General features: G+C 33.5%; 1 protein-coding gene and 1 long non-coding RNA gene across 2 annotated transcripts in view; one reads left to right on the top strand and one right to left on the bottom strand.

Moving 5' to 3' along the window:
• LOC141519064 (uncharacterized) overlaps positions 1 to 26,870 on the bottom strand; it is a 222,306-nt gene that overhangs the window by 167,992 nt on the left and 27,444 nt on the right. The window lies entirely within an intron of this gene.
• LOC141517050 (olfactory receptor 4C15-like) lies at positions 11,529 to 12,458 on the top strand. The gene has a single exon (XM_074227984.1). It carries the CDS (start codon positions 11,529 to 11,531, stop codon positions 12,456 to 12,458), a length of 930 nt encoding a protein of 309 aa, XP_074084085.1.

Raw genomic sequence — 26,870 nt, 5'->3', positions numbered from 1 at the left:
AGAGGTAAAGATTTCTACATAAATTATTCTTTAAGAGAACAAAAGTAGAAATGACATTTGAAAGCTAAAGAATCAATAAAATTGATGATTTGCATCTAATTCAATACTTTCTTTTTTATTTTTACCTCTTAAAAAAACAAATTATCTATTTAATTTTCATTTAAAATAATTTTTGAGTTCCAAATTCTATCTGTCTTCCTTTCACTCATTAAGAAGATAAGATATTGGGGTGGATAGGTGGTGCAGTAGATAGAGCACTGGCCCTGGAGTCAGGAGTACCTGAGTTCAAATCTGGCCTCAAACACTTAAAAATTACCTAGCCATGGTTGGGCAAGCCACTTAACCCCATTTGCCTTGAAAAAACCTAAAAAAAATAAATTAAAAAAAAATAAGATATAAATTATATAGGTGTGATATCATTCAAATCACATTTCCATATTAGCCATGCCTCAAAAACAAATATAGAAAAAAAAATAAAATGAAAAAAATATATATATATATTTTAAATTGCATTCAGAATTGATCAATTCCTCCTGTGGAGATAGATAGCATTTTCATCATAAGTCCTTTAGAAATGTCTTAACTCATGGAATGGATGAGAATAGCTAAGATATTACTAGCTGATTATTGCACAATGCTTCTATCACTGTGTACATATTTTCCTTATTCTACTTATTTTACATCTATTCATAAATTTTCCAAAGTATTTTATTAAAAAATCATTGTCATCATTTCTTTTATGATTTATGTAATTCACTTATATTTTCAAATTACCACAATAATCTTGCTTAAAAGCAAACATAAACTCCCCTTATCCCACAAAGAGAAACTTCAACAAAAATAAAGAGGGGGAAAAAAAAAACCCCAGTGTGCTTTAGTTTTCTGGATGTATCGCATTCTTTAACATGAGTTCATCCGAGAAGTTGCTTATTTTTTCCCACAGTTGCTATTGTTAGTTGTACTTCCCTCCATCTTGTTCCTCCCCACACCCATTTATTCTATTCTTTCTCCTTTTACCCTGTCCTTCCTCAAAAATATGTTGTATCTGATTACCCTCTTTCATGACCTTCCCACTCTTCTATAAGCTACATTCCACCCACCTCATTCTGTCCTCTTTCTCCTTTTCCTCTCCTTTCCCCCCCATCTGGATAAGATAGATTTCTATACCCTATTGAGTGTGTATGTTATTTTCTCTCTGAGTCACTTCTAATGAGAATGAAGGCTTACTAATTCCCCCTCACTCCCCCCCCCCTTCTACTCCATTGGAAAAGCTTTCTCTTGCCTCTTTTACATGAAATATCTTAGCCCATTCCATCTCTCCTTTTTCCCTTGTCCCAGTACATTCCTTTCTTGCCCATTAACTCTGTATTTGTATTATACCTTCACATTCAGTTCCCTCCTGTGCCTTGTCTATAAGTGCTCCTTCTAACTATCTTGATAAATGAGGTTTATATGACTTGTCAGAATTGTCTTTTCATGCAGGAATATAAGCAGTTCAATGTCATTAAATTTCTTATAATTTGCCTTTCACAACCTCCCTCTCTATAATTTCCCTAAGTCCTGTACTTGGAGGACACAGCTCTAGTTGTTTTAACAGAAAAGTTTCAAAGTCCCCTATTTCACTGAATGTCCATCTCTTCTCCTGAAAAAGGATGTTCAATTTTTCTGGATAGCTGATTCTTTGTTTTAATCTAAATTATTCTGCCTTCCAGAATATCATATCTCAAACCCCTAAATCCTGTGTAATCCTAATTGTAGCCCTAAGATAATTGCATTTCCTAAGATAATTGAATTGTTTATTTCTGGTTGCTTGCAATATTTTCTCCTTCACTTTGGAGTTTTGGAATTTGGCTATAATATTCCTGGGGGCTTCTATTTTGAGATAGTTTTCAGGAGATGATCAGTAGATTCTCTCAATTTCTATTTTACCCTCTGCTTCTAGGATACCAGGGCAATTCCTGGAGAATTTCTTGAAAAATGAAGTCTATGATCTTTTCCTGGTCATGACTTTTAGATAGCCCCAAATTTTTTTAAATTATCTTTCTTGGATCTGTTTTCTATGTCAGTTGTTTTTCCAGTGAGATATTTCACATTTTCTTCCAATTTTTCATTATTTTGTTTTTTTGTTATTGTTTCTTGATTTCTCACAAAGTCTTCAGCTTTCCTTGGCTCCAATCTACATTTAAAGGAATTATTTTCTTCAGAGAGCTTTTTTTATCTGCTTTTTCATCTGATCAATACTACTTTTTAAGGCATTTTTCTCCTCATTGTCCCATTGGATTGCTTTTTCCATTTAATCTAAAATGATTTTTAAGATATTATCTTCTTCATTATTTTTTGTACTTCCTTCACCAAGCTGCTGAATTGCTTTTCATGATTTTCTGGCATTGCTCTCATTTCTATTCCATATTTTTCCTCTACACTTACTTGACTTTTAAAACCTTTTTTGAGTCCTTCCATAGTCTGAAACCAATTCATATTTTTCTTGGAGGCTTTGTATACAGTAGCTTTGACTTTGTTATCTTTGATTGTGTAAAATAATTGCCTGTGGTCAGATCCTTTTTCTTCTGTTGTTTGCTCATTTCCCCAGACTAAGACTTGATTTAAACTCTTGGTGGGGCTGTGATTCCTGAGTGGAACAGGCACTTTCCCAAGCTTTTAAGGATTTTTGCAGACTCCTCTCCTAGCCTGTGCTATGGTCTGTGGGAGACCACAGGCCCTCCCTTCTGCCCTGGAACTGAGAGGAGTATCCGTCCTCTGCTATGGCAGTCTGGTGCCCCAAACTGCAACCTGGATCTGAGTATGGGCAAAGCAATAGAGTCCTGCCCCAGGGAGAGCAGAGAGACCTCTGCAGTCTCCCCTGACTCCTTTCAGCCCATGGACTGAGTACTCTGGATGCAGGTTTCCAGGGCCAGGGCTGTGCTATGGCTGCACTGGCCTGGACTCCTCATTCATTCTGGGATGGCAGAGTTTTCCTGCTGCTGTTCGAAGATGTCCTTGGCCTTCCCTGGGCTGAGAGGTCTGGAACTCCCCCCCCCCCCCAGCTGCCGGGGACCCAGGCAACTGGTGGGCTGCTCCTGGATGGCTGGAATCATTTGGATCAGGCACAGCATGACCTAGACTGACCTGTCCTGTGGATCTTCCAAGTTGTCTTGGGCAGGAAACTTGTTTCCCTCAGTCTTTCTGTGGATTCTGTCACTCTAGAATTTGTTTAGAGTCATAATCTAAAGGCATTTGAAGGGGTCTGGGGGAGCTTTTGAGATTTCCTGCACTCATTCTGCCACCCTGAATCTGCCCTGGCTTATCATTTTTTTATGGCATAATAGTATTTCATAGCATTAACCATAACTTGTTTAGTCATTGCTTAATTGATAGGCATCCTCTCAATTTTTAATTTTTTGCCACAACATGAAGAGTTGCTATTGATATTTTTGTACATTTAGGTCCTTTTTATTTTTACTTTGATCTCTTTGGGATATAGACCTTGAAGTGGCATTATTGAATCAATTCATATCAATAGTGCATTCGTTTTCCAATTTTTTTCACATCTCCTCTAACATTTGTCAGTTTCCATTTCTGTCATAAAAAGCAATCTGATAGGTATGAGCTGTTTTTTCAAAAATTATTTAAATTTTCAAATCTTTATTCAATAGTGACTTCATGCATTTTTTCCATGTGAATATAAAAGTTTGATTTCTTCTGAAAACTGCCTAGTCACATCTTTGGACCATATAACACTTGGGGACTGACTTGAAGTTTTATAATTTTGCCTTTCTATATAATTGAAGAATGAGATCATTATCAAAAAAACTTAGTGGTTTTCCCCCTCAGTATCCTTCTAATCTTATCTTCATTAGATTTGCTTGTATAAAACATTTCAAAGAATTCAAGTAATTATAATTGTCTATGCTACTCTCACAGTTAGGAAATGTAATTGGAGAAACAACAAAGCATTGTGCAGTGTATTGGACAATTTGTGCCATTCCCCAAAGAATTTTGATCCTTGAAAGTAGTAACACATTTAATTTCTATCTCCCTTTCATTATGGCCCAGAAAAATGTCTAACAAACAGTTTGTGATTAATAAGGATCAATTGAATTTAATGTCAAGTAGAACTTTGGATTAATAGGTGATTGAATTCCTAAGGATTCTTCAAATTGAGATTTTGTGATGATGATAATGACATTGTAACTTTATTACTGGATTTTTTTTCATATTTTTAATGCAATTCAATACAAGTCATAGTTTGCAAATGTACATGTTAATTTTAATGGTATATTTATCCTCATAGTTTAGCTATATGCTTTTTTCCCTCCAGATCTTATCAGCTAGGACAGAACATTCCAGATGTGGATCTATACAGTATTAAAATCTCAACTAAATAAATGCTTATTTTTGAATACTGAAAAATCAACACTATTTAACAAATAAGCAGTGATACCACAGATCACTATTAGAATCATGTTCCTCCCTCTGCATATGACTAACTTCATGACAACAAAGGGGGAAACAAATCACAGATTTCTGAATTAGAATAATTCAATTGATATAGTTCATTTTGACTTTGAGTTTTAGAGTACACTTTACAAATGCTGGTCTAATTTGATCCTTATAGTAAGTTTGCTTGGTCAGTGTTATTAACTCTATTAACTGTTGAGGAAACTGAGACTGAAATGAACTTGCCCAAGGTTATACAACTATTACAGATAGGCCAGATTTGAATTTAGAAATTCCTTACTAAAAAACAAGTTATATTCATTCCAAATACTGTTTTCTAATAAATTACTTTTTTAAAGTCTCATTTCAAAACTTATTTTTATCTGTATAATTCCCCTAGATTCTAATATACCTGAAGGGAGAAAATACTCTTTCCAGAAATATATATGTATGTGGCATAGTAGATAGAGTATCAACCTGGAGTTAGGAGGATATGAGTTCAAATCCGTCCTCAGACACATAATAATTGCAAAGAAAGAAAGAAAAAGAAGAAAGGAAACAAATGAACTAAAAGAAAAAGTATAATTATCAAATTGTCCTGATTTGTATTTTTTATGGTTAAATCTCTACAATCTACTTAAACATAATTTTAATAAATCACAATTATAATGCTACCTCAGCTTTGCTGAAATATTTGTAGTGTTTCTGTTACCTCTTATAAAATGCAAATTCCTTGACTTGGTTTTTATAATACTTAAGATTTTACTGCTACCGTACCTATTTATATATATGTAAGATAACCTCATTTCTTTCATTATACTTTGCAGTCAAAAATAGAATACATGTGCTTATCTAAATGCAATATTCTTTCATGTCTTCATGCATTTACATTAAAATTCCCTCCTTCCCTTTCCCTACCCCTATTATATTTTCCAGATCCCCACCTCCAATTTTGAGTGTTTTCTTTCCTTTTCAAATTGACCTTTATTGTTATGTCATTTGAGATATTTTATCCTTTTTTTTTTGAAATGTAGAATGTAATGTGTCCTAGAGCACAGAGGTCATATTTTATTTTTTCTCTTCATGTATTCAATAATAATCATAATGTCTTTCACATGGCAGATGCTTGTTTTATGAATCAAACATTATCAATCACATTACTTATTCCTCTAAAAATTATTGCCTCAGTAAAGGTGCAATGTATTTATTTACTATATGGATTTTTTTTCCCCTTTTTTGGCCCACTATCTCCAGTGACCAGTCTAGCATCTTGCACATATTAGGTCCTTAATAATTCTGTGGCAAGTTTGATTTAACTGTATAAACTGTCTTAATTAATCTATAGCACCACAATGAAAGTATGGATACAAAATAAGTGGAAATGAATCCAAAGAAATTAAAATAAGGACACAATAAACTTTTTAACTATTTTCAGAGAGGTTTAAAGGGCTTTTTCTGAGAGGGTTTTGAGGGATAAACTCAGATTTTTCCTGCAGTCTGCTTTCTTATTGATCTAGGTTGAACATTACTGAATAAAACAAGGAAAAGAATGCTAATTCCAAAGTCAAAAAAAAATCTATGTTCTGATTCTGCTTTCAATGCTTTACTGTTTTTGTGATATTAGGCAAATCATTTAATTTCCCTGTTTATCAGACTCCTTACCATTAAAATTAGAAGGCTAGATTAGGGTATTATTCATATCCCTTCCATTTTTAGTTCTTGAATCAATGAAATATATATATATATACATATACATATGTATATGTATATATATATACAGACATGGATGTACATGTATTTGTGATTTTATCAGCAATTTTACACAGTAATATATTTCATTTATGAAAAAATTTGCAAAGAAAAATCATTATTTTATTTTAGTATGAAGTAATTTCAAGATTAAGACATAAAAGTCTAAAATTCACATACACACAAACACACATAAGTAAATCCTTCATTTATTTATTTATTTTATTCTTTGTATCTATCAGGATTCTGTGATCTAGAAGAAAGAAATCTAAATAGGAAGAGGAAATTCCTGAAAAAAGGTCTTTATTGCATCTTTTTTTTTTTTGCAAGGGCAAATGTGCTTAAGTGGCTTGCCCAAGACCACCCAGCTAGGTAATTAAAAAGTGTCTGAAACCAGATTTGAACTCAGGTACTCTTGACTCTGGGGCCAATTCTCTATCCACTGCACCACCTAGCCACCCCAATTGCATCTTATGGTTCATGTACTTTTTAACTTATTCCTATACACAAAGATAAAGAAAAATATTATAAAGGTTTTTGATCAGATTGAAATTATATTTAAACATTAAATTGAAAGAGGCTCAAAAATTTCTCAAAGACAGCTCTAAATTTAAATATATTGTCTTGAAAAATCAACCTGTTAAGAGATTATTGTCCCCCCCCCCAAACCCTAGGAGATCTTGAGAAGTGATTCCATAGGTCCACAAGCTCCAAGGGAATCCATGGCAAACACTAAATAAGGAAACCTGATTGTTCTCCCCCAGAGTCCATGTAGAGGCATCACTAAAGAAGAGATGGACATTTCATACTTAAAAGGGAGACAGTCATAACTTTTCTGCCTGCTATAGGTATTGGAATGGAGAAAAGATTCTTGAATAGTCCATAGCTACATGTTTCTTCTAAGGTTTAGTTGAGATGTGAGGACAGCCCTCATACTTGAGATTTGAACATGTTTATCTTGTGGTTCTTGTGGTTCACTTGTCAAGTTACATACAAACAGAACACAAGGGATGATCAAGTCCTCTGGTAAAAGAGTTGGAAATTCTATTATTTTTCAATTGCACAAGATTTTGAATTCCAATGTTAATTGCCTAAAGATAACCTCAGTATTTTTCCCAGTTGTGGTAAGCATTATCAAATTTTACCAAGATCTGAAGTGGTCAAGTACTGCCCACAGATGTTCTGGTGTATCAGTTGCCAAAGGACAATTGAGAAGGCTGATCACTGAACTGATTTTACTTTTGGCTGCAACAATTTACAGACTGTCTTCAAAGGTTTTCAATGTGCACTAGTAAAAGGAAAATATATTGCAATAAAGTCAAAGATTCTTAAGTGAGTATTGAAATTTGATTTTCACTGGAGTCTAGACTGCATTAAATTCTTGTTTGTAATTTGTGTTCCAGGAATGATTTGGGATAGAATGCAGAGTTCTGAGATGACTGATTACATATATACATACATACATATATATATATATATATATACATATATATATATATATGTAATAGCATATTAGAATTCAACCTAACATTTTATTTTTACTAACTCTCTCTGAGTTTCATGAAGTCCGAAAATCTTGCTTCTGATTTTTAATTTAATTCCATTTATTTATTTATATTGCCTATATGTTTCTAGAGACAAGTTACTAACTCTCTCTGAGTTTCATGGTTCTTATTTATAAATAGGGTTTTATAGTACTTCTCTCATAGGCTTATTATGATTCTTAAATTAGATGTATGATTTTATTTTTTTCAAACTTAAAGCATAACATACACAATTTGTTAAATTTGAAAGAACAGCCATAATAACTAACATCAAGTTTCCTGATATTATTTTATGCATGCAAGGAAAGCAATAAAAATCACAAATAATGTAATTAACAGTACAACAAAAAAAAGGAGAGAAAATGATGGAATAGAGAATCAGAAACACAAAGACAAAGACCAAGAACAAAAAAAAATGAAACAGAGTTAAAGAAAGATACAGAATGCTCAAGTGATGGTGGTGAAGGTAAGGACTAAAGAGTCATCAAGCTATATATATATATATATATATATATATATATATATATATATATATATATATACACATATATATATATGTTATATGTGTGTGTGTGTGTATATACACACACACATATACAGGGATCAAAGTCCTTTTTGAGACTATGAGAATTGTATTTGTTTGAGAAATTATGTAGTTTAAAGATTTCCTGGTGAAACTTATGACTTTAATATTACTGGATTAAAAACCTGTCAGGAATATTAGGGGAAGATTGGTAGATAGGGAAGGTCCCTTGCTATAAGTTATAGAAAGTCCCTTGCTATAATATAATCTCTAATATAAAATAATCTGTTGCTTTTAAAATCAAAACAAAAACAAAAACTCAGAAGCCCTGGTTATTAATCTTTGTTCCAACACAGGGTCATTTTATAACAATTCTTTTTTTTATTTTGCCTAAGTATATTCACAAACTTAATTGCAAAGGGAAAAACTAGGAGAGACTAAAAGGTATAATGGAAAGCTCTCTAAACCTGATATCAACAGAATCCTGAGTTGAAATATCTCCTTTGACATTTAAAAGTTCTATGTTGATAAGTTGAACTAATTGTTCTTCATATTAAAAAATGGAATAATATATTTACTACCTTATTTTTCATTGTTATGATGACCAAATTATATATAAATCTAAAAATATTATGTGAAAATGATAACAATATCATGTCCATGTTTTTTTATGAGATTTTGTATTGAACCAAGTTTACAAAACTTTACAAACTACATAAATTGTGATTCCTAAAAATTCACTACACAAGTCTCCAGAATAATGGTTCTTACCATTTCATGAATGAGAAAACTAAAGCTGAGAAGCTGGTATTTGGGCAAAAGGGCAAATGCTAACAGAAGGGAAAAAACTACAAAAGAACAGCTACCATTATAAATTGTCCCTTTAGTTATTTTTTCTACTTCTGAAATCCAAGTACATAGTATATATAATAATCAGATCTAAATTTTTTAATTCATGACCTATGCATGATATTGAGGCATAAATGTAAATAGTTTGTAATCTCCAACATTTCTTTAGTGTTTTGAAGTCTGAAAGGCATATGCTAATTCAAGTGAGTCTCACACCTACCCTGTGCAAGTGATATTACTTAAATTATTTATGGATAATAAAATGGGATCAATGATACTGTTGAATCAAACACATCTGCTAAGTGTTTCAGGATAAACTTACTCTACCTCTTGATACACGCCTATATACATGCATTTTTGTAGAGCTATACATGACAATGATAGATATATGAATATGCATCCACATGTGCATCATTATTGCTATTTCAATGTCTATTTTTTGATCTCTAATATACATATATATACATAATAAATATAAATAATATGTGCATATGCCTGTACACATAGGTGTATGACAATGATTTGGAAAATTCAAGTAGTTGTCTGACAATTTGAATTAGTTATATATAACCTGATTTGATTAATGGATTCCCTGGATTAGAAATCAGCTCTTTGTTCTTTCAAGGGCACACTGCTAGCCACAAGAGAGAGATTAGACAAATAGATTTAGCTAGGTAGGTGCAAGCCTTCCTATTCTTGAAGTCAATACTTTAAGAGTCTCATTATATAGACATTGAGTAAGAAGTATAATTTTTAGAAGGTTCCTAGCAGCTAGGTTGCTTCAATTAGTTCTTCCAATATAATCTATCCAATAACTAATGGGGAAATGAGTTCATTAGCTTCTCAGAGGAGTCAGAGCAAAAGGCAAAAAATGAACATTCCTGCTTTGGAGATCTCAACAATAAGGCAACAACTCTTCTTTCTCTTACAGCTATCTCCCCTCACTATACAACTTCCAAACCACTTTCTATGAACTCTAGCTATCTTCCCTTTAAAAATAACTCTAGAGATGCTTTAAATTTGCATTTCTCTAATAATTAGTAATTTAAAGCAATTTTTCATATGACTATGGATTGCTTTGATTTCCTCATCTGTAAACTGCCTTTGCATATCCTTTGATCATTTGTCAATTGTGGAATGGCTTGTCTTTTTAAAAAATGTTGACTCAGTTTTTTGTATATATATATATATATTTATATATATGTTCTTTGTCAGAAACACTAGTAACAAAAATTGTTTCCCAATTTACTACATTTCTTTTGATCTTTGTTATAGTGGTTTTGTCTGTGCAAAAGATTTTTAATTTAATGTAATCAAAATTATCTAGATTATTTTAAAGGTGTTCTCCATCTCTTCCTTGGTCATAAATTGGTTCCCTTTCTCATAGATCTGACAGATAAGCTTAAAAATGTTGTCTTATTATGTAATTCTGCTATTTCTCATACTATATGTTTCTTCCTTAGGGATATGAGTTCTCTCTCATCACATTCAACTTAGATCAATACATACTATGGGAATGATGTAAAGACCAACAAACTGCCTTCTGTGGGGGGTAGGGGGAGAGAAACAAGATGGGGGGGAAATTGTAAAATTCAAAATAAATAAAACCTTTCTAAAATTAAAAAATAAAGATAAAAATCTAAATAACTCAAACTGAAAAGGTAACATGTATGTATATAATGATTCAGACTAGGATCATTATATATTTGTGCCCTTGCAAAACAAGATCAGAGGATGTAGGGAAAGATTTCGACCAAATATTGAGGCAGACCAAAAAAAAAAAAGGGCTCAGACCCCTTCCACTTTTCCTTCCTGATCTTTTCTTCCCCAATATAATGTTCTTCAAACTCTGTTAACTGTCTGGACAGCATTGTCACATAGCTATCAGGTTGCTGAGATCAATCTTAAGTTCCATACACTTGCCCTGCATAGCAAGGTTCCAAGCTCTAAATCACCTGTTTGAGAATTGTAACTCTCTTTTACAAATTTCTGATTTGTGTTTGTTTCTTAAATGAAACTGATCATGTGGAATGAAAGACTTGAATGCAAACTCTCTTTGCACTTCTCCATCCTCGATATTCTTCCTAATAGCCATGAGTTTATGACTCTATATGTTTGTATAAAATACTAATATAACAGGTGAGTCACATAGAAATAGGCAAATAGGCTCTCTTTTATTCTCTTTTAGTGAGTGATAGTGGAGGGGCATGTTTTTGCCAGAAATGCTAACAAAAGCATTTGAAGATATATGTTGCAAACAATAAGTAGATTTAATAATCTCTCTCTCTCTCTCTCTCTCTCTCTCTCTCTCTCTCTCTCTCTCTCTCTCTGTCTCTCTGTCTCTTTGTCTCTGTCTCTCTCTCCCTCCCTCCCTCTTCCCTTCTCTCTAGGTTCTCTCATCACCAAGACATTCAAACCACCTAATCATGGACAATCAAAGCCATGTGACCGAGTTTATCTTTTTGGGACTTTCACAGAATCCAGATATTCAGAAAATGATATTTATAATATTTCTATTTTTCTACCTCACAGCTCTAGGGGGCAATTTATTTATTGTTGTGACCATCATCTGTAGTCCCTCTCTTCTGGATTCACCCATGTACTTCTTCCTAGCCTTTCTCTCCTTCCTGGATGCCTGCTTCTCATCTGCCATCACTCCAAAAGTTGTAGTGGATTCCCTCTATGAGATGAAAACAATTTCATTCAGAGGGTGTATGACGCAGCTTTTTGCTGAGCATTTCCTTGCAGGTGCTGAGGTGATCATCCTCTCAGCCATGGCTTATGACCGCTACGTAGCCATCTGCAAGCCACTGCACTATGTTACTATCATGAGCAGACGCCTGTGTTTCCTTCTGGTAGGGGTGGCCTGGGTAGGAGGCTTTCTCCATTCCACTATCCAAATGGTCTTCATTATCCCATTACCCTTTTGTGGCCCCAATGTTATTGATCACTTTTTCTGTGACTTATATCCTTTGCTGAAATTGGCCTGTACTGACACCCATGCCCTTGGTCTCATGGTTGTGGCCAACAGTGGGTCGATATGTATTATAATTTTTTGTCTTTTGCTTGTCTCTTACGGGGTCATTCTGTACTCCCTGAGAACGTACAACACAGAGGCACGACGCAAGGCCCTCTCTACGTGTGGCTCCCATATCACAGTTGTTGTTATGTTTTTTGTCCCATGTATAGTTGTGTATGTACGGCCTCCTTCTACTTTTTCTTTTGACAAAACTGTAGCAATATTCTATACCATAATGACTCCCACCTTAAACCCTTTGATCTACACTTTTAGAAACACAGAAGTCAAGAATGCCATGAGGAGGTTGTGGAATAGAACAATTTCTGTTGAAAAATAAAGAGTTTGAAATCAACAATATTGGTGTGTAAAAAAGAGAGTCCAAAGGAATTTTTCACAATAATCTAAAGGATAATGTTCCCTGTGTAACACATATAAAGATAAGCGGGATTAACCATATTATTTAAAGAATCATTCACTAAAGGATTTAATAGGAATAGGGCATCTTAGACCATATAACACAGAAGACTGAGGCATCAATAAAGCTGATAAAATAGAATAATCATGATCAGGCCTGGAAAGGAAATTTAGAAGATAAAATAGAATTTTACAGTAGATGATAATAATCAACATCTTCTAAGGCAACAGGTTTTTTTTTTTTGTTTCTTTGTTTGGTTTTTGCAAGACAGTGTGATTGTGACTTGCCCGAGATCACACAGGTAATTAAGTTTCTGAGGCTGGATTTGAACCCCTGACTCCAGGGCTGATACTCTATCACTGTGCCACAGTTGCCCCAGGAGTTGAATTTTCAAAAACAAATAGAAACAGCTGTACTTGATATAAAGAAGTATTTTATAATATGAGTTATTGGAAGGCAGGCTGGGAAGTAAGGGTCACCTGTATAAGTGTGAGAGATTGTCTCTGAGGTTGCTTCTAATTGCGACATTTGGTGATTTTGTGATAGCCAAGACAAAGAGATTCTAAAGACCAAACTAAGTTCCAGGACACTTACATACCTTGCCACATTCAAAGTGAGCACTATATTTCAATTCTTAGAAGCCAACTGGAACATGTGGGAATATTTCATTGTAATTTGCCAAACAAAACAAAACAAACAAAGCAGCTCTCATCTTAAGCTCCAGCCTATCGTCGCTGCTTGTATTAGGAGGGTAGAAAAGCAGAATATGTTAGACATAAAATTCTGGAAGTTTTTCTATTTAAATATAGTCACTGAAGAGTCTTGAGATATAATGAATAGATGTAGGGTTTGGGTGTATTTTGAGTCTAATAGAAGGAAGTGAGCAGGTTGTCTTCTGGTGGATTCAAAGATGTTGAGAATTCACCTAAGAATTCATTTTATTATTGACAAAAAGGAAAAGGAGCAGAAATAAGCAAATTAAAAATTTGCAACTTTGTATCTTAAAAAGTAAGTTCTTTGAAAGGTGAAACATAGATGAAGGCCTTCATCACTTTACCTGTATCCTCATTAGCCTTCATCACTTCAATATCCAGTCATTTCCTCGCTACATTATTTAACCATCAAACAAATCAACTGGAAAATGAATTCTAAAGTAAGTTATGATACTGGTTGATATCTAAGTCTTAATACTTTAATTTCTCCAATATCTCTTGGTCAAATCTAAAGTACCAGAAGGACTTGATTATGTGATAGCTTAGTTGCTGTTGTTGACTGTTGATGATTACTGTTAAACAGCAAAGATATTCTAGAAAAGGGAATAACTAAAGGCAGCTTCCATTTTCAACAAAAAAAAGAGGATTATGTTTAGCTCACTAAACTTAATGCTGCTATCTAGGAGGAAAAAACCTTAAATATCTCATAAAACACTTATGGGCATTAAAAAGAAGTCATGATTGATTTTACACAATCACACTGAAAGTTATGCAAAAAATATAACATAAGCAAGTCATACATGTAATATGTATTTCTTACTATCTATATCCACACATATATTTAGCAGCTAAGAAAATGATTTTTTTCAAAATTAGTTTACATAATTAATATAGCCTCAATACAGCAACCAGGAAAAAATAAAACATAGACAAAATAAACATAGATGATTACCATTAATGAATATTAGTTCGTCAGCTTCTAAATTTAAAGTTAACCTACTAAATTTACTATACTAATAAATTTGAAAAAAATCCTGCCAGATATTAAGGACTTATTTGATAAGTAATCCATCAAGATGTATGTCTAACAGTACCAAGAGAATCATTCAATGTCAGGAAAGCAATAAGTAAAATTAATAACATTAAAAATGTAAACATCCCAAATCACACATGCATCTCATTAAATAAAGAAAAATCCTTAGAAAAATAAAATATTAACTTATACTAATATTTCTATAGAATACAGGAACAAAGAAGTTATATTATGTACATAATTAAATATTACAGTTTTAAAAATAATTATTAATACTATTAATTTAATGTATTAATTAATATAATATGCTATGCATATAAACATTATTTTCAAACCAAAATCAAAGACTATATTTTAGCGGAGTACATGAGAATTTTTGTAGTAAGTACCATGGTAAAGCAAGAATATTGACTATTATATTTATTATGTGATTTTTTCAGGAAATGTTAGAATCAATAAGAAGACAGGAAAATGCAATTAAAATTATAAAGGCAAATAAAATATAAAACTGGTCTGATATGCTGATGATATAATGATATAATTAAAAATAACAGAGAAACAGCCAAAATATTATTTTGAACAATAGTTTCAGCAATATTTCAGACTACAAAAGAGTTCTTCAAAATTCAGCTGCATTTTTTCATTACAATTAGAAAATGCATGGAGCAATGATAGAAAACGAAAACCTATTCCACAAAACTACATAATCCATAAAGCATTTAGAGATTATTTTACTAAGACAGCTATAAAAATTATTACCACTTAAGTAGTTGGAAGAATACTTAGAGTGAATGAATGCCTTAAACCTTGCCAATAAAATAACCAGGCAATACTACCAAAGTTAATTCATCCATTTGATGCCATACCAATCTAATTACCAGGGGAATGTTTTATAAACTTTGATTAAATTGCAATAAAATTAGTTTTTAAAAATCAAAGATCTAGGGGAAGCTAGGTGGTGAAGTGGATAGAGCACTGGCCCTGGAGTCAGGAATACCTGAGTTCAAATCCGGCCTCAGACACTTAATAATGACCTAGCTGTGTGACCTTGGGCAAGCCACCTAACCCCATTTGCCTTACAAAAACTAAAAAAAAAAAAAAACAATCAAAGATCTAGAATATTAACGAAATTAAGGTAAAAACTTAAGATTGAAGGAGGAATACCACTTCCAGATCAAAAAGCCATCTGTCATCAAAACTATTTTATATGACTAAAAAAAAAGAATAGAAAAGAGAGATATAGAAATAATAGAAATCAATATATCAGTGTTAGAAAAAGTCAAGAAAAATAGTAGGAAGGAATTTTTAAATTGATAAGAAAAATCTAGAGAAACTCAAAAAAATCTTTCATAAATTGAGCTTAGTTAAATATCTTACATCACATTCCACAATAAATTTAAATGGATACTAGGACTTAATATTAAAGATCATGCTACCCCAAAAATATAAAAGTAAAAGCTCATGTACTTCACAAAGCTATAGGAAACATTTCTTTCTTTCTTTTTTTGGTTTTTGCAAGGCAATGGGGGGTTAAGTGACTTGCCCAAGGTCACACAGCTAGGTCATTATTAAGTGTCTGAGGCTAAATTTGAACTCAGGTCATCCTGACTCCAGGGCCGGTGCTCCATCTACTGCTCCACCTAGCTTCCCTGTAACATTCATTTCTAATCAAACAAGACAGAGAGGAAATTATAAAATATAAAATATTCAATGAATATATAAAATGATATGAAATTGAAATGCTTCTGTCTAGACAAAATTAATGTACTTAGAATATGACAGTGTTTGAATGGGAAAATAATCTATTAAATATCTCAATAAGTGTAATCTTTAACATATATTAACAAATATTTAGGAATGAATATCATTCCCCAATAAATATATGTATAAAGTGTGAAGAAAGTTTTCATAAGAAGAATTCCAAAGTATAAAATATTAACAGCCAGAAGAATGTTTCCAATAACTAACAAAAAGACAAAAACATGATTAAAAATAGCAACAATGACTATATAATTATATAAATTCACATCACTATATATTTTTAAGGCATGTAAAAACATTCTGAATAACATCCTTTCAAAATTAGATCACCTAACATTTTAAGAATAAGAAAATATCAGATTGACCTATGGATATATAACATTTACATACTACTTTTCTAGGTTTCACAAATGCAAGAATGAGTCAGAGGGGATCACTATTTTGTCCAAAGGATGAATTTCTACATAGGTTAGTCATTAAGAAAATAGAAGTAGGAAAAATTTTTGAAAGTTAAAGAATCAATGAAATTTAGAATTTGTATCAATGGAGTCCTGCCAACCATCTTTCACCGTATAGAAGATAAAACTTAAGGGACTTAAATCAAAATGTGGGGACTTCCAACAAGATCATTTCCTTAATTCCCATCCCTCATTTCCTATTTCCATCATTCTAACACTACCCATAGAAATACAAACTGTTTTTCCATTCTGTATCTGCCTGCTTCTCTTCACTTCAATAACGTTTCCAAACAAGTGCCCAAATGGCACAATACACTCAGTCATTCTACTATGGTCTCTCTATAGCCTGTTTTACAATGAAAGCATTTGACTCAAATCTTAATCCTTTCAGCTTCTGGCACTTCTAATTTACCCAGACCTCTTTCTTATGCTTCAGTTGTCTTCTCACTTGGGAGATCCCTACTATCCTCTAGTCATCTTAACTTGGAAGACGCTTCCATCCCTCTTTTCCATTGATGAGCTCTTCCCAGAAGCTCAAATATGAGGAATGCCTTCACCGAGTAAAGCTACTTCATTCCTTTCCTGGCATTGCTCTTATCTCTCTGACAGAGGTGTCCAGCCTTTTAGATCTTCTGGGCTGCATTGCTCCTCCAAGGGCTGCCTATTGAATCCAATATCCATTCATAAATAAAACGCAACCTACACCACCAACTTAGCACAACAAATGGCATGGAGGCAATAGGAATGGCCCTAAGAAGGCCAGTGTATCATTTTGTCATAGGTTGCTCCAGATTTTTCAACCATATTCACATGTGGGTCGACAGAATTCTTTTTTGTTGTTGTTCTTTTGATTTTTGCAAGGCAACAGGGTTAAAGTGATTTGCACAAGATCACATAGCTAGGTAATTATTAAGTATTTGAGGTAGGAGTTGAACTCAGGTCCTCCTATCTCCAGGGCCAATGTTCTATCCACTGCATCACCTAGCTGTCTCAGATATAATTCTTTTGTGTAAATGTTTTAATAGATCTTTCCTTAAAATTTTAAACTCAAATATAAAATAAGAAAAGAAAAAGAAAAACATAGCCATGTGTAAAGTAGAATATGAAAGAATTAAAAATTTAAAGAAATTAATTTCTATTTCAAGAAAGTCTACCCAATAAATACCATATATTGTGCACAAAATTGTACATCTTTTCTTTGCAAGAACTTGTAGGTTTTCTTTTAAGCTACAGTGTGTACTGTTTTGTTTTTTTTTTTGGTTTTTACAAGGCAGTGAGGTTAAGTGACTTGCCCAAGGTCACAACTGGGTAATTAGTGTCTGAGGTCACATTTGAACTCAGGTCCTCCAGACTCTGGGTCAAATTGCTCTATCCACTGTGCCACCCAGCTGCCCCCAATATTGTGTACTTTTAACATTATTTTACCCACCCTCATTAGAAGGCTATGTGAGTTTGGAGTTTTGCACTAATATATACACATATATACATTTGTGTAAATATGTATAGACACATATACATTTAAACTCATATGCACATCTACATACCTCTACATGTACACATATTCAGTTTACAAGTTCATAGATACACAAAATGCACATATCTATTCATATACACACATATATGTATATATGTATATATATGTGTATATATATATATATATATATATATACGAAAAGTTAAAACTATGCTTATTTACACTTGTCCTGTGTTTTTCTGAAGGTGCATAGCATTTTCCTTCATAAGTCCAAGCTTTCCATATTTTTATAAATCTAACAGCTCATCCTTTCCTACACTATAGCAATATTCCAAATTTATAATGTCTAGTTATTCTAAATACTAAAACAAGATTGATTGGGGTGAGTTATAGAGTAGTTTTCTTATTTCTCTCTTTTGGTTGAATCTGTTTTAAGCATTAAATTTATTTGAGAACAAGATTGTTATTCCTGTTTTTATGCATAATAAATTATACTCCTGACTTTTATTTTATTTTTGTGTCTATCAGGGTAGCTATATTTCTGCTTCCTTTTCCTGCTAAATTTAATTTCCCCTTTATATGTTATCTCTACCTATAACAACATATGCTTCTTGAGATGGGTCCGATCTTTTCTTTTACTCAAGTTTTCTCTTCTATTCTAGTTTTAGATTTAAATAAAAATTACTTAATAAGTACTTAATAAATAATGACATTTATTAAGTACTTAATACATATTTGTTGTGACTCACTGACATATGGCTTCCCTCTGATGATACTGAATCATTGATGTTGGCTTCCTTTTCTAGAATTAGCTGCATTTTCTTTCATATCCTCAATTCATTGGTAATAGTGGAGAGTTGAATACTTTTAGCCCCCCCCCACTCCTTTTCATACCTTCCCTCATCATTACTAAAAGCAAACAAACAAACAAGCAAAAACCACTCTTAATTTGAGATGGCTTTTTTTGTTGTTCAGTTGCTTCAGTTGTATTCAACATTGCATGACCTCTTTTGGATTTTTCTAGGCAAAGATACTGGAGTGCTTTGAATGTTTCTCCTCCAGTTCATTTTATAGATGAAAAAATGAAAGCTAAAAGGGATGTTCCTTGTCCAGGGTCATACAACTAGTAAAAATCAGCAATGTCCCTTGAATTCAGGAACACTAGTCTTTCTGACTACAAATTCAGCACTCTCTGTAAAATGTTCTCTATCTGCCCTATTTGGATTTAAAATTATTGAAAATTTATGTTACAGTCAAAATCTAAATGATTATTATCAATTGACAGTATAATTTCATTTCTTCTTCAAAGAGTTCAGTGACTAGCTTACAGTCTTTTATCTCCTTTCCAAAACCTCATATCATATTAGGAGACTTCAAAATTTATACTGTTGCTTCCTCAAATATTATATCTTGGTTGGTTCTTGGCCTTCAATATTGAAGAAGACCAATATGACATCATTTTGCTTAAGACAAATTAGTGTGTCCAACTGTGGCTGATCAGACCAATATGAGCTCAGAATGCTCTACCACAGGCTGGGCACAAATAGTCCAGGTGAACACGAGGTGTGGGTATTCTAAACTTATATATGTCACTTTTCTTTTGAGCTGCTTCATTTCCTTCTTCCTCATAGAGTGTCCTCACTTATGAGGGCACATAATTCTCAGTGGTCCTGTGCTATGGTCTTCCCATGTCATACAGTCAATTCTAAATTTCTTCAATGAGACCTTCAGGGTTTCTTGGTATCACTTCTTCTGACCCTCTTGTGAGTGCTTGCCCTGTGTAAGCTCTCCATAAAAGAGGATTTTTTGATAAGCATTCTAACATCTCCAGCCCATCATAGTTGTACTCTGTCTGGTAATGTTAGAATACTAAGCAGTTTAGCTCAAGAAAAGACCTCAGTGTTTGGTATCTTCTCCTACCAGGTGATCTTAAGAATCTTTCTAAGATAATGGAAGCGATTTAGTTTCTCGACATGGTGCTGGTAGACTGTCCAGTTGTCATAGGCATATGAGGTCAGCACAATGACTCTGCAGAACTTAGGCTTGGCAATCAGTCTAATACCTCTTCTGTCCCATACTTTCTTTTGCTACTTCCCAAATACTTAGCTCTGGCAATGCCAGTGTCAACCTCATTGTCAATGTGTACTTCCCTGGAAAGGACACTGACAAGGGAAGTGAACTTATCCACAGTACTCAAAACTTCTCCATTTGCTATAATTGATGATTCCACATATGGATGTTGTAGTACTGGCTGATGGAGCACTTGTGTTTTCTTGGTCTCAATTGTTAGACCAAAATGAGTACAAATAGCAGGGAATCATTCCATACTTTGTAGCATCTTAGGCTCAGAGGCTTTTCTGAGTGCACAATCATATGCAAACAGAAGATCATGCACCAACACTCCTTTCATTTTGGTCTTGTCTTATAGCCTTTTAGAATTAAAGAATCATCAGTGCAACGGCTGGCCATGAGATTATGTTCATCCTCATTGAAGGTATTCGAGAATATGGCTGAAAACATCATGCTAAAAAAGCATGGAAGCAAGGACACATCTTTTAATCCATTGGTGACTGGGAAATCTCAAGAGCATCATACACCATTCAGAACCTGGGCATGCATGAAATTAATGTACAATACTGGGGACGGATAGGTGGTGCAGTGGATAAAGCACCAGCCTTGGAGTCAGGAGTACCTGGGTTCAAATCCGGTCTCAGACACTTAATAAATACCTAGCTGTGTGGCCTTGGGCAAGCCACTTAACCCCATCTGCCTTGCAAAAACCTAAAAAAAATTTTTTTTAAATGTACAATACTGATGAACTTCTCTGGGCAACCAAATTTTGACATTATTTTCCACAAATACTGGTGACTGGTGACTGAAGGTATCAAAAGGCCTTGGTCAGATCTAGAAATGTTGAATACAGAACTCTGTTCTGTTCCTGGCATTTTTTCTCCAGTTGTCAGGCAGCAAACACTGTATTGACTGTTCTTCTATTCTTTCTGAAGCCACATTGGCTATCAGGAAGATAACTATCTTTCTGAGGAAGGATCAGCCTATAGAGAATGACTCTGGCAAGAATCTTAACAGCAATGACTAAAAGAGAAATACCCTTGTGATTATCACAGAACAATCTATTCCCTTAACCTTTATAGATATGGGCGATGGAGGCATCCTTGAATTCTTGGGGGATAATTTGTTCATGTCATATAACCCGGAAAATTTCAGTCAGTTTTTGGAAGAGCAATGGACCCCCCCCCCCACCCCCTTGTAAATCTTAACTGGAAGAGAATGCACCAGCATCTTTACCACTTGAAAGGAAACTAATGGCATTCAAAACCTCTTTTTCAGTTAGAAATTCAGCTAGGGACTGATTGATTTCAATTTGAGGTAGGTCAGTGGGTTTTGTATGACTGATGATGGTATGCTAAGAATACCATAGAAGTGTTCAACCCATCTCTCTAGGATCAAGCCCCTAACATTAATCAATGTGGATCCATCAGCATTCAATAGTTGACACAATACGTCTTTGGCCCATAACTTTCAGGGCATCATAAAAGCATTTTGTTTTGTTTCTGTCTGCATAAAATTGAATTTCATCTACCTTCTTACTGAACCAAGAGTCCTGCATCTCTCTAATATTTGCTTGAACCATACTTTTAATGGAATTAAATGCTTCCTTCTTAGAAGTAGATGAAATATCCTGCTGGTAAATCCTGTGGAGTTCTCATTTTTTCATTTTAGCAGCTTCTATATTTCTCCATCATTTTCAACAAACAAGTTTTCATGTTTGTGAGTATTCTGACTCAGATTAGCAAATGAAAGATGCCCATTCCTTTACTATTTCATTGTCACCAATTGAGTGTTGGCTCAGTTTTCCTTCTAAGTTAGCAACAAACTGTTCCTGATCAGAGAGACACTACTTTCTTGGGAATAATTCTTTTAGTATTCATTTTGCCTTGGGGTCAATGGTTTGAATATGAATATTTAGCTTAGACAGAATGAATCTGTGATCAGTCCTGCACTCTGCACCATACGTTGCCTCTCTTATCACTCTCACATCCTGTCTGTTTCTTCTCCTTAAAATCACATAGTCTAAAAGATGCCAATAGATGCCAAAGTCAACATGATCCAACATAGCAAGAGAGAATCAAGACAACAGGTGATGACTTTAGATGTAGTGGCTGACTTTTGTGTCTTTAGAGCTTAACCAAGCTAGCTCTTAGCTCTCCATAGCACTTGCTTCAGCTGGTTTCATGGCCAACGGGATGAATTTTTCTCTTCTACCCATTCCAGCAGTGGAAGACTTCACCCCCCACTACTCACTGATGAGTGTGAGACTCCCTCAGTTACCCTCTACCTGCTTTGGTCCACCTGCCGAAAGCAATTTACCTAGATGTGGCCACCAGCTTCTTGGAGTCACTGGTGAGAGTTAGGTGGCTCAGATGGACATGGCAGAGGGCTTAGCAGCCCTAACACCAAAGGTACTAATCTTCCCTGAACACACCCTACAGGGACACTAAGAATCAGACATAAATGAAAAATGACTGAACAGCAACAATACTCTTACCTTCATACTCACTGCATTAGGAGCAATCCTTTTATCCTCCCCTATTAGACCCTTTTAGATTTCATTTTCCATAATTATTGTTACAAACCTTTTTAAATCTCCTTAAATCCACCCATAGCACCCTAATGCCCACCCTTGTGGCCAAAAGCTTTGCCTCAGAAAAAAATGAGGCCTTTTGTGAATAATATCACATATTACTTTGGCATCTTCCCTTACCATCTCATTCTTGATCACCCTGTTCTTCTAATTATCTCTCCTCTCTAAATTTTCTTCCCACTCTATCTTGGAAACAATTATATTCCTAATTTTATTACAGATATGTGTGTATGTATGTATGTATAGATATAACACAAAATGTATTTTTATAAAATGAATTAATGTTTTAAAGTATAAAATATAATATCTATATTATATTATATTATAATTATATTATATTATAATATCTATATTATATTTTATCTTTCATTTCAAAGAGAAGCACTAACATCATGGAATCATGTCTTGATTCACTTTTCTTTTCCTGAGACATCGCAGTTCAGAGGCAAGTCAAAAGATAGGATGACTATGATTCAGTTGATGATTAGCATCCTTCAAGTACTCCACAGTGCTGACTTCAACCATGTTCATGGCAAACTGTTTTCATCTACCCATTCTGCTGGTGGGAAGCCTTCAGACCCTTGGAGTAGATATTTCCCTCACTAACCAGAAAACTTGAGGACTAAGGTTAATATCAACCTGGTTTAGTCCATCTGTTGAGATGACTTGATGGGGCAAACTTACTGTACACACTAAGGCTTCTTGGGACTACAAGTAAGAAATGGGTGTAGGTAGACATCAAAGTTGTATGAACAGTCCTGAAAAGGCATTGGCAGCCCTCATACCAGAGGTACTATCCCAAGTAGGAAAGAAACAGAAATGATTTGGATTTTTCCTGTTAAGTGTGACATACAAATTTATGAAAGTCAACATATAGACATTGGTATAGATATAGATATAGTGATATGTATAGATGTTTTAGATAAATTTTTGGATATATACCTAGATCTAGATAGAAATATAGATATAAATATTGATATAGAAATAGATGACATAGCTGAAGATACAAGTGACCCCAGTCTCTCTCTGGAGCTCTAATTTGAATCACTATTAGACATCTCAGGCAGACAGCTTGGAGATATCACAAAGTCAATATATGTAAAAAAAGCTTACTATCTTTTCTCCTTAAGTTTCTCTTATTTGTTTTGATGAATGATTGATGATGATGGCACTGATGATCTGGGCTTCTAGTTTACTCCTGAATATTTCTAAAATTAAAAAAAAATTCTTAAGAGATTCATAATTTCTATGACCCTCAGATTTTATCTTCTATAAAATCAGAAGCATAAACTTGAGAGTTTCTAAATTTGTAGTTTATTCTAAAAATATTGGTTCTCTAGAGAAATATTTGTTTACTTTTTCATTCACAGAGTGAGGTTGAACGTTTAATTCAGTTTCCAATAATGACAAAAGAGTGATATGGGACCCCAAGATGACTACCAGTGGCCATGACAGTGATTCTAAAAATTAAACTAGTAAATTAGATGGACTCATTCAAAGAAAAACAAGGTCCACTCTTCAGAACCCCAGGGCTAGGAAGAATTGGTAGGTCCTAGGAAATATTTATTATGATGATAGCACACTTGCAGCAATTCCTTTCTTACCAGATTCACTTTTCGCTCTCCTAGCTTCGTAGAAATAAAACTTTTGGTTGAAAGAGGTTAGGAAAAATGCTATGAAGGATAAACTCTCTTGCTTCCTGTTTAACCATCACCTAGCACTAGAGCAGTCATGCTAATTTTAGCTTGTTCTTAAACTCAGCAAAGTTAGATGAACTTAGGAGCCAAGTGTCCAAAAGAGGTGTTTTCTCAAATCCCCAAAGGATAAAACATAATTTTCTAATTTTATAAATTTCAATCGACTTTCTATAAAGGTTTGATTATTCAGATAACAGTATCAGGCTCTCAGTATTCATTTCAGAATAAATTGGGCATGGAGCAATGGAACGACTTAGTGTTAGATTCAAAAGAAATGGTACATATTTTTGTGACAAATTTGAAACTTTATAACTTGAAGATGAAAAGTTCCTGATTCTTTTTCTATGATGGGCAAGAACAAATTGAAGTGTTTCTTTTGTTGCTGTTGGGAAGGATGCTAGCGGTGACAGGTACCAAATAAATTCTATGTCTTTTTATTTACTTAGAGTAGTGTCTAATCTTACAACAGGATAATTAAGATACAATCCCATTTATAAAAAATACATCATTCTCTTCTTTAAAATGTCAATAGAGGAGAAAACCTTCATTTTGTAAACCTAAAGTAATGGGGGAAAATTCATTTTACAAATCACAAAATATAACATTTCATTCTTTGGAATGAAATAAAAAAACACAACCATTTCCAGTTCTCTATTTTTATCCTACAATGGAGAGGGCATAGAGATGGAAAAGAAAAAAAAAGACAGTAAAATAGATGCAGAAATAAAGGACAGAGGAAAAGTCATGAAAAGTCTCTTACTATAAACAGTTCACCCTTTCTCAAGTACACCGTGCAAACCTTCTTCAAGAAGAAATTTTAAAATGCAAAAATGTGGTGGTCTGTCTTCTTTCAGGTGAAGGCAATTGATCCCCCTCCCCTAATTTAAAACTTTGCTGGCAATCCAAAAAACCCCATAAATTGTTATATCAGTCAAAATACTGATTCTATCTATCAAAATATGTCTAACTTTTTCCTTTTGTTCATCATCTTGACTTTTATTTTCATGTCTCATTTCCCCAATTAGATTTTATGTTTATGACATCTAGGCATAATATATAATACATTGTTATTTGCTTATTTGTTTGTCTATTTTCCATATACATTGCTAAAGTAGTTCACAAAATGTCAGTATTAGATGAAAACTTGAAGGGTTATCAGAAGACATGTGAGGTGAGGCTAGTTAATAAGAAAGCTGAAGTAGACTAGATACCAGTATTCTTGACGTAAAGTCTAACTTGAAGTTTTCTTTCTATTAACACAATACTATTAAATGTTACATTTATCAATTATATTTGAATTTTTTCTTTTTTAATACTACTAAAGTATCAGAAGAAGAATCTCACAAATCAATGATCAGAGAAGAAAATTATATTATATTGTAATACACAATTTCACCTCTCATTGTTGGTGGTTCTCTCATCATAGAACCCTGTGGGGTATGAATAATTTTCTGATTTAGAATGGCATGGTTGACAGTCAATCACTGGAACTTCAAATCTCTCTTATAACCTATTTCCACCCTATTGTCTCTCTTGTCCATTCCATTCCACAGATACTCCCCCATTTTGTGAGGTTTTATAATATTGTGGACTAATGTTACTTTATTCTCAAATATGTCCTCTTTTATTTTGTTCTCTCTTGTTTTATGTTTAAAATTTCTTGATAGATCAAGCCAAATTAGCTTTACTGGTTGACATATCACACTCATGATATATTCTAATATCAATATCAGTGGAATATAATAGGGAAGAGAAAAACAGATGTGATTTTTGTCTAAGATATGGAGCTTTCATTTAAGTAACTAAAAGAGTTCCTCTCTTCTCTCCATTGTAAAAGAAAATATGGTATATTTTATTCTATCATGGGTTCTAAACATTGCTTCAGAATATCAAACTGAAAATTATCCAAAACAGGTCAAATAGTATATTTTATAGGTTCAAATTCATAAAAATTGGTTGAATTAGACTCAAATGTAAAGAAAAATGTTTTCAAATAACAGAATGACACTCAGAAAAAGGAATTTACATTTTATTTTTCTACTTAGTTGAGAAAAATTTTTCTCCTTAGCTGGTAGTATAAGCAATGAAAATTTCAACCTTGATTACAGGGATAACCAAATAAAACATCAGTGAAAAAGAAACAAACTTTCTAATGGTTACAGTTCTCAAAAACTTGAATGACATTCCTCAGGAGTTAATAAATTCTCTTTTATTGTAGTTCATTATTGTAGTTTACTCAGTATATTGAATTAGGAATTATTTTGAGGATAGAGATATGAATTCATTCCAAATAAAAATTCTTTTCACCTTGGAAATCATATAATTCCATTTTTTGCCCTCCCTTTTAAAGAACCTTGGAAAAGTGAGCAGAGTAGGAAATGACCATAGCAAAACTATCAAATCTGAAGATAGAACCTGGAAATAAGAACTAACACAGGGAATGGCAGAGCAAGAGTTTTAGCAGGATAAAATAATGAGTTCTGATTATGATGCATTTTATGAGGAATATAAGTATATATTTTTTTTAATTTCCAC

The sequence above is a fragment of the Macrotis lagotis genome, chromosome 3 (assembly GCF_037893015.1).
Source record: "Macrotis lagotis isolate mMagLag1 chromosome 3, bilby.v1.9.chrom.fasta, whole genome shotgun sequence".
In the NCBI taxonomy this organism is placed as follows: domain Eukaryota; kingdom Metazoa; phylum Chordata; class Mammalia; order Peramelemorphia; family Peramelidae; genus Macrotis; species Macrotis lagotis.
This window is presented reverse-complemented; position numbering and strand designations above follow the sequence as displayed.